Source organism: Vespa crabro, chromosome 15 (genome assembly GCF_910589235.1).
Source record: "Vespa crabro chromosome 15, iyVesCrab1.2, whole genome shotgun sequence".
Taxonomy (NCBI): Eukaryota; Metazoa; Arthropoda; class Insecta; order Hymenoptera; family Vespidae; genus Vespa; species Vespa crabro.
Window position 1 is genome coordinate 1,700,001 of NC_060969.1, and position 10,000 is coordinate 1,710,000.

Sequence of the window (10,000 nt, forward strand, 5' to 3'; positions counted from 1 at the left end):
TAATTAAATATCATCTAGAAAATTTTTGATACGATTTAGAGACTTTTCACGTCTTTATAAAACGAACACCTTATATTTTATTATCCCTTTTGCAAATCCTTTATTACGCATTCAAATTTACGGAAATATTCGCAATATCCTAAATAAATCTTATTCCGTGTGTACACGTTGCGTATATCCTACATGTGTGCGTATGTATGTGTGTGTGTGTGTGTGTGTGTGTGAAGGATACATACAATCCTCCCCAAAAATAAAACATTAATTTTCCTTTCCTTCTTACTTCCTCTCCTCCTCCCTCCCTCCTTCCCTCTCTCTCTCTCTCTCTCTCTCCCTCTCTTTTTGTCTGTCTGTCTCTATCTGTATCTCTATCTCTGTCTTTCCGTCTTTTTCCCTCACTCTTTTTCTTGATTTTCCGTGGAAATCGGATCGGCAGGATAGTGAAAGTAACGTGTGCTCGCGCGCACAAGAAATGCGGAAAGAAACAAAGAAAGGTGGAAAAGTGTAGTTGATCACTTAGCTAGCAAAATCAAAGATAGAGAGAGAGAGAGAGAGAGAGAGAGAGAGAGAGAGAGAGAGAGAGAGAGAGAGAGGATAACATTCAACATCTATCTCTCTCTCTCTCCATATATATATATATATATTCTTTTACGTTCCTTAAGGTGGATGAAAGTTATTGGAGAAAGCCAATTGGAATCGGACCTCTTGCTCGCACTTATACGTAAATAACGCTGAGATCGGACGCGTTTGTCGCACCGACACGTTAGAAAGAGAAAGAGAGAGAGAGAGAGAGAGAGAGAGAGAGAGAGAGAGAGAGAGAGAGAGAGAGAGAGAGAGAGAGAGAGAGAGATTCGAGGAGTGGGGAGTACAAGAAGAAAAAGAGGAGGTGGCGGAGAAAGGAAGAGAGAGAGAGAAAGAGAGAGAGGGTAGTAGAGAGGTTGTTGAAAGATACGGAGGGAAAGGGTGAGGGAGAGGGAGAGAAAATAAGTGCACTCGTGTGCGATGTGCAAGCGTAGAGCAGCTCGCCGAGAGCCTTTACGTAACTTTGCAGCGTTCCTCTTTCCGCGCCACGACCGCAGGGCCGCACTTATATTGTTAGTCACATCGATATTTCCGCGATCGGCGATATTATTTTCGACAATATCGTTTTTTTCTTTTCTTTTTTTTTTTTTTTTTTTTTTTTTTTAATTTATTTATTTATTGTTCTCTTTCAGCGTCTCCAAACGAAATTAATCTTTTTCCCGTTTGTTTCGTTTTATTTCCTCTCTTTTTTTTTTTTTTTTTTTTTTTTTTTTTTTTCTGTGGTCGATCGACGGAGAATGCCAAAGGATATTTTTTTGGATTTCTTTTTATTCCATCTTTTTCTTCTTCTTTTATTGATTTATTCACTTATTTATCAAAATATTGGATTTTCAATATAATATTTGTGTTCTTTTTTTTTTCCTTTTTTTTTTTTTTTTAAGGAGTACCGCAATAATATTCATTCTTGGTTTAACATTTTCTTTTTCTTTTTCGTATATGGAAAATTAAAAAAAGAGAAAACGAAAAAGAGGACAATTTTGAATTAGAACTTTTTTCGTTAAGTAGAGCCCTGATCAATCAGAATCATGAAAGAAATATCATATTGAATTCTTATCATACAATATATATATTAGACATTAATCTTATGATTAATTCGAGAATAAATGTTATCGTAAATATTTTGTTAACTTAAAAAAACTTATCCAATTTAAATCTATTTAGTTCCATTTGCAATAGCGAAAGTATGAAAAAAATAAACATCCTTCGTTCCAAATTCGTCAGTAAAAAGTATCATCAATCAATCAATAGTCGTCTGGCAAGAATTCCATAAAATTATCATTTAGCTGTCTTTCATATTGGATCTATCGTAAAAAGAAGAAAAGAAAAAAAAAAGAAAAGAAAGAAAAAAGAAATTAATCCAATACATTTCTACTCGACTGATCTATGATTTTCTCGATTGATCATCGATCATCGATCGATTCTAAATTGTCAGACAATTCGATCTATCGATTAATTCGAAAATAAGAATACAAACTTTCTAAATAAATCGCGTTCGATTTAACAATGAAATTAACGATACCGTCTGTATATCTATATATTTCTCCTCCTTATTTTTCCTGATTTCCGCCCCTCTCCACTCCCTTCATTATCAAAAAAAAAAAAAAAAAAAAAAAGGAAACGTTCGGGGATTCAAATTTTCCTGCTAAATTAGCATCGTCGATCAATCGGCCCCACATGTCGTTTATTTTAATCCCTCTCATGATCCAAAACAAAAAAAGAAATAAGAAATAACAACAACAATAATAACAACGATATTATTTACACACATTTTCCTTTTTCTTTTTTCTTTTGTTAAAAAAAAAATATATATATATATATTTGAAGTAGACATTTTTGGTTCTTTCCGATTTGAATTTACCCGTCAAAGAAATTGTAACCAATGAGAATTATGGCGGGAAGATCGTATTGATTTCTTATTAAACGCCGTAAGTAGAAAAAAAATTCGTATCAAAAAAAAAAAAAAAAAAAAAGGGGGAAAAAAAAAGAAAAAGAAGAAGAGGAAAAAAAATAAAAGAAAAAGAAAAAAAGAATGGACGCAAATTGTTCCGGTAGACTGGTGGTCGATAATATCGACGTCGCGATGGCGTAATTTTATGATAAAAACGGGAAGAATGGAGTAGAACATGCGATCGGAAGAAATCGATGCTTCGATAAGATCGTTGCTCGACCAAAGAATCCGATTTATGTATTAGAATTATAAGTGAACTTCTTAGAATACTCATACATATGTGTATATATATATATATATATATATATATATATATATATATATATATATATAAATATTCATATAAATAGATATTAAATCGTTGTCGTTTCAATTTAAAATACAATTGGATATACATAGTTCGTTTATTCGATATATAATGAATAAATATCTATATATATATATATATATATATATATATATATATATATATATATATATATATATATATATAAATATAAAATGACGTTGTATCAATTTGAAACAAGAATAGTTTGTATACATTATATATTAAACGTTTAACGAATGTATGCATTTATCTGTATCTATAATGAATGGATAGATATTTATATTTATATTTATGTAGATATAAAATGACGTCGTCGTTTTAATTTCAAACAAAGTGTATATAGTTCGCTCGTTGAAATGATAATATTTCAATATTATTAAAAGAGATTTCAGTTTGTATCATTAAGATAAATATCGATCTTTGCGGGAAAATGTACAAATGGAAAGGGGAAAAAAAAAAAAGAAAAAAAAGAAGAAAGGAAGAAAAAATTGGAAAAATGAAAAAAGAAAAAAGAAGAAGTAGAAGAAGGAAAGAAAATTGGTATCTTGGTATCCATTCTTATTTTCTTTTTTTTTTCTTCTTCGTTTTTTTTTTCCTTTTTCTTTCTTTTTTTTTCTCTTTTTTTTTTTTCAAATAACGACGAGGATAAAGCGAAGAATCGATGTGATACGAACATTAAATTATAGCTTATAGCAATACTCGTTTTATTTATGACTACACATCGCGTAATTACTTATCTTATCAGTATAGTCGTGTAAGTATCGTTAAAGTCACGTAATTAGGTGTCAACGTGATCGCCGATGTACAATAAGTAGCTCTTTCTTTCTCTCTCTCTCTCTCTCTCTCTCTCTCTCTCTCTCTCTCTCTCTCTCTCTTTCTATCTCTCTCTTTCTGTCTGTCTTTCTGTCTCTCTCTATCTCTTTTTAACTATTATAAAAAATCGTAAGTTTCTCATTTAAAATACCATTCAGATCCAATAAGTAAGAGAAAAGATTAGAGAACCTGATTTCAATGTCGATAATAGCTTGTAATCTTACGTATGTATGTATATATGTATGTATGTATGTATGTATATGTTTCCAGGCCATGAGGATCCAGAAAGATCAAAGACGATAGGACGTGGTAAAAAATTCAAAGAGGGATCTAATGTTCTAACGAAAATGCCGAAAATCCTTGGACCGTTAGGAATGCTCTATGAATGCATGGAAAGTAGAATACGTATCAAGGTAGGTCATGAATCTCTGTTTCGTAAATTCTTTAAAAAAAAAAAAATATATATATATATATATATAGATATATATAATTTATTTTTATATCAAATATTATTTTCTTATTTTGTTTTTGTTTGCTTTTTTTATTTTTTTTTTTTTATTTCCTATTTTAAAGAATATTAAAATCATTTGTTATAATACGATCATTATAAACGATTCATTATAATATTCATTATATAGTACTTGCTTATATGTAACAAATGTTGAAATAAATGTATTATAAATTATATATATGCGATATTTATATTTATTTAATTATTAACATATAATATTAGTATTATATTATACTATTTTTATAGTATTGTTTTGTATTGCATTGTATTCGCAGTATAGAAATATAGTATTACACTTATTTTTAAAATCATTATACTGTATTATAAATTATATATATATATATATATATATATATATATATATATATATATATGCAATATTTATATTTGCTTGATTGATCAATATATAAATATATATATATATATATATATATATATATATATATATATATATATATATAGTTTTATATTATATTGTACTGTATTCGCAGAATAAAAATATAATATTATACTTATTTTTAAAATCATTATACTGTATTATAGCATTATACTCGAGTTATAATATCAATAAAGTACTATAATACTATATTGTAATAATATTACAATATTAAGAATAATACTTTCTTATTAATGTAATATTATAAATATAAATATAACAAGATAAAATAGATATGAATGACAATGATACGATTAAAATAGATAGTAATTCATATTATCAAACATTCATATTACGAAAAATTATTCGTTTTAATTTAATCGAAAGTAATAGAAAATATTACATACTCTTATCTACACAAAATATATGTTTATATATAATAGTATCGCGATCTATCGAGATATGTAATAGCGAGAAATCATGCGTGTTATATATCTTACGATAGCTTAGGTGAAAAAAAATAAAAATAAAAATAAAAAAAATAAAAAAAATAAAAAAAAACAAGAAAGACAAAAAAGGGGGGACAAAAAATGATGAAAGAAAAAGAAAAGTAAAGAAAAGAAAAGAGAGAAAAAGAAGAGAGAGAGACAGAGAGAGAGAGAGAGAGAAAAAAAAAGTTTGTGGACAGCCCTGAAAGCGACAATCCAAGAGAACTCGCCTACGCGTGCCATTTCTTCTTCTGACCCCTGGCATTGTGCGCCGGGACTCGCACTTATGTACATATATGTATGTATGTATCTACATTACACGCGACTGACACACTTTCGCGTTTTCGACCGGCGTGGCGTGGCGTGGCGTGGCGTGGCGTGGCATGGCATGGCATGGCATGGGATGGCATGGTATGGCATGGTATGGTATGGCGCGGCGTGGTGCGGCGTGTCGACAAACTCTAAGCTCGAGTGACACGTGCGGCAGCCCTTCGTAAGGGCACCGCACTCAAGGGGGTGGAAAGGGATATTATATATACAATGCTACCTAGAAAGAGCTATGTGTATACCGTCGATTCTATACTATACTTTATATATATATATACATGTGTGTGTGTGTGTGTGTGTGTGTGTGTGTGTGTGTAAGTATGTATGTATGTATATGTATATATAAAGGAGAAAGCAAAACGTTTCTGGGGTCAACACTCGTAGTCATGGTAACTTAGTCAGGAGGGCAAGGGGAACCTTTCGTCATCCCTTGTACCTCTTAAGTTTTCGTTCGAGACGCAAAAAGACAAGGTCGAACGATCTTCTCTTTTCTACCATAGGGAACACGAATAATCGGGAACCTTCATCCCTTTTTTTTCCTTTTCTTTTCTTTTCCATCTTTATCTCTCTCACTCTGTCTCTTTCTTTCTTGATCGAATACTTTCATTCTTTTATTTTATATCTTTATTGTATTATTAGTTGAATAGTAATTTATTTCAGGGAATATTCCTGATATTATTTTTATCAATTAATTGAATAATTAATTAAATTCATTCATTTATTCATTCATTCATTCATTCATTCATTCATTCATTCATTCATTCATTCATTTATTTATTTATTTATTTATTTATTTAAAAAATTTATTAATTCATTTATTTATTTAATTTCGCTTCATCGTTAATTACTTATATTCAAACGTGACGTAGTATATCGAATCGAATTAAAAAAAAATGAAAAAAAAGAAAAAAAAAAAAGAATAGAAATAACGAAAGAAAGAAATATTTGAGTTGTTAAATTATTGATACCATTCAAATTTGACATTTAAATACTTAATATTTATTTCGAAAGAATATTTTATATTATATTTTTTTCTTTCTCTCTCTCTCTCTCTCTCTTTTTTTCTTTTTTTTTTTTTTTTTTTGGGAATAGATCATCGTAGAGAATATTTCATATATTTATTATCGTATCTGAGAATATTTTTCGTTTCATTGATTTTTCTTTATCAACGAAACGTTTATATATTTTTGTAAGAACAAAAACGATTCAAATTAATATCACGAATGATATCGTTCGAATGATAAAAGACAAAAGAAAAGAAAGAAAGAAAGAAAGAAAAAAAAAAAGAAACGAAACAAGAAAAGAGAGAAAAGGAAAAAAGTCAAAGAAGGATTTTAATTGAGATCTCATTAAAAATATCTAGTTTTATTTCTAATGAGCTATTTTCGTTAACAAGAAAGCAAATCTAGAGAAATCCGATGTTGTGTTACCGGTTAAATAGTAAAAGAAAGAAAGGAAAAAAAAAAAGAAGAAAAACGGAAAAGTAAAAGAGGAAAAACAAAGTGTGAGAGAGAGAGAGAGAGAGAGAGAGAGAGAGAGAGAGAGAGAGAGAGAGAGAGAGAGAGGTGAGAGAGAGACAGAGAGAGAAGAAAGAAGAAATGATTGTAAAGGTTCGGTATGATGATTGATTCCGTTTTCCGCTTTTAAAATCCAGTTCTTCTGGATTTCCAAGTCCAGTTGATCGAGCTCACTAGCTGGAAGTCGATTGTTAACTTTCCAAACTCCGTTTATTCTTACCACGAAATACATTAAGAGAGAGAGAGAGAGAGAGAGAGAGAGAGAGAGAGAGAGAGAGAGAGAGATAAGAAGACATTCCACATGATATTTATCTAATATATACATTCATACTTATCATTCATGTATTCACTATATATATATATATATATTGTGTATATATTTATATATTTATATAAATATATATTATCGACGTAAAGTAAATAAAAAGGAAGGAGGAAGGAAAGAAAAACAAAATTAAAAAAAAATAAAAAAGACTGACTAAAAGGTTCAACATTTTTTTTTATCTTTATTCTCTCTCTCTCTCTCTCTCTCTCTCTCTTTTTTTCTGTCTCTCTTTCTTATTCGACTAATTAGATATTAGCGACGAAACAAAAAGAAAAGAAAAAGAAGAAGGAAAAGAAAAAGAAAAATAAACATAAGGGAAAACAGAAAACTGACTAAAAGGATCGCCATTTTTTCTTGTTGTTGTTGTTGCTTTCCTCCCTCTCTCTCTCTCTCTCTCTCTCTCTCTCTTTCACACACACACACACACACACACACACACACACACACACACACACACACACACACACACACACACACACACAAACAAACACACACACACACAGACAGACACAGACACACTTTTTTATTCGACCCAATTCTTTTCACGATCGCGTCCGTATCGCATTTCTTTCTCATTTCCGATTTAAAAACAGGTTCCATAATTAGAATCCATTAAAACATCGTACATGCGACAATGACTAGCGTAACTCGACTTGATTAATTACCTTCGTTAACTTTCGTCGTTAGTTACTAGAACGATATATATATATATACGCAAAATCGTTATTTCATTGGTCAATGTATTTTTCCTCTCTCTTTCTTTCTCTCTCTCTCTCTCTCTCTCTCTCTCTCTCTCTCGCTCTCTCTCTCTCTTGCTCTCTCCTTCTTCTTCCGCTTCTTTTCTTTTTCTTTGTAAAATCATGTAAGATGATCATTGGTCTTATCCTTGAAGGTATAGCCTAATCGTTGGTCGTCGACGACGACGAGAAGCCATTTGCATCCGGAAAGAGAACTCTTTACGATCGGTAAAAGACGATCGCTTGACCTTCAAAGACTCGTCTCTCACCAACGAAGAAAGTTCTTTCCTTGAAAGGGACACCTCTCTCTCTCTCTCTCTCTCTCTCTCTCTCTCTCTCTCTCTCTCTCTCTCTCTCTCTCTCACTCTTTTTGCTTGTTCACGTGATCTCATCCCCAACTGCGTACGATATTATCATGAAACGATTGAAACGTTATGCAACTTCAAACTCGTCGCTAAAATTTAATACCGTTAATCTGACTTGATTTTTTCTTTTCCTTTTTCTTTTTTTTGTATTTTTTTTTCTTTTCTTCTCTTTTTTTTTTTTCTTTTTTTTTTTATCAATGCGTTTACATTATGTTGCATTAGAATGTTGTGTTAGAAACTATGTATTTTTTTTTCTTTTTTTTTTTTTCTTTTTTTTTTTTTTTACTTGACACTCGAACACTTTAATGATAAATAATAAATAACGATGATCATTTATGTCTTCTTTTGTTATTACTTTTTTTTTCTTTTACTTTTTTTTTCCTATTTCTTTTTAATAAATATTAAAAATACAGATCTTTTTAAATGAATAATAAATAATATATGGAATAATGATGATGAATAATAATAATCATTTGTATTATTTTTATGGAAAATATTTTTAATACGGTCGTTTTGTGATACCGTGAGGAAAAAAAGATTATGTCATTGTTTCAATAATTCTTTCAACTTGCGTCGATATATATATATATATATATATATATATATATATATATATATATAAATATAAATGAAAAGAAAAAAAGAAGAAGAAGCTAAAAAAATAAATCTTTATGATCGTTGGTAGAAAAAAAGAAAAAGAAAAAAATAAAACATTTCCATAATATTATTTAATAATTGCTTCTCTCTCGTTTTGTTTTTTCCTCAAAGCCACGTGACTTACTAGAATGTTTTTCATATATTATTCGACTACGAAGCATAATGGTGGCTCTTACGTCATTGTGACCGATTGATATCATTTAATTCATAAAAAAAAAAAAAAAAAAAAAAAAGAAAGAAAAAAAGAAAGAAAAAACAAAAAAAAAAACAAAAAAACAACGTTCCTACGATCGTCTCGACAATGCTAAAATTAAATACATTTGAATAATATCAATGAAACGATCGAACACGATAATTATCGAAATTAATTTCTTATGAATTAAATCTTCATTATTTAATATCTATTTTATTTTATTCGAAATTAAAGAAGAAAACAAAAATTCATTTCACCTCTTCTTTCGATCCGAATTAAATTGAATCATATATATATATATTTTTTTTTTTTTTTTTTTTAAATGAGAAGCCAAAGTGCTTTTTTAATATAATTATCGACAAAGTACGATCGATTTTTTATTATCCTATAGCGATTAAAAAAGAATGATAGATCCTTCGATCTCTATGTCCGTATTATTTTTTTTAAATATGTTAACAATCGAAGAAGATATATATGATCCTTGAAAAATCTCTTGACTTGTTCTATGAGACGATAAAGGCTATCTTGGTTGCGTATGTCGTCCTTCGGAACGATCGAATCTTGTCTTTCTCGTTGGATCGAGCAAAGGAATGGATCTCGCAAAAGAATCTTAAGGATTCCTTAGAATCGATTTCAAGCTAATACACAATAACGCCTTCCTTGCTTTTCCTCAATGGCGTTAACTGTGACAAGTATAGGGAGATTGATATATACACACATACACATATACACATAAATGCACACAATATGCAGATACACGTAGACGTGGACGTAGACGTGGAAGTGGACGTAGACGTGGAAGTAGACGTAAACGTATATGTTTATACAGATATAAA

General features: G+C 29.8%; 2 protein-coding genes across 4 annotated transcripts in view; one reads left to right on the forward strand and one right to left on the reverse strand.

Moving 5' to 3' along the window:
• LOC124429426 (ecdysone-induced protein 74EF-like) overlaps positions 1-10,000 on the reverse strand; it is a 238,898-nt gene that overhangs the window by 170,464 nt on the left and 58,434 nt on the right. The gene's annotated exons all lie outside the window — the stretch shown is intronic.
• LOC124429428 (U7 snRNA-associated Sm-like protein LSm11) overlaps positions 1-10,000 on the forward strand; it is a 33,082-nt gene that overhangs the window by 11,844 nt on the left and 11,238 nt on the right. Inside the window, exon 3 of the mRNA XM_046974698.1 lies at positions 3,939-4,081. Coding sequence (XP_046830654.1) covers positions 3,939-4,081 — 143 coding nt within the window. The remainder of the gene's footprint in view (positions 1-3,938; positions 4,082-10,000) is intronic.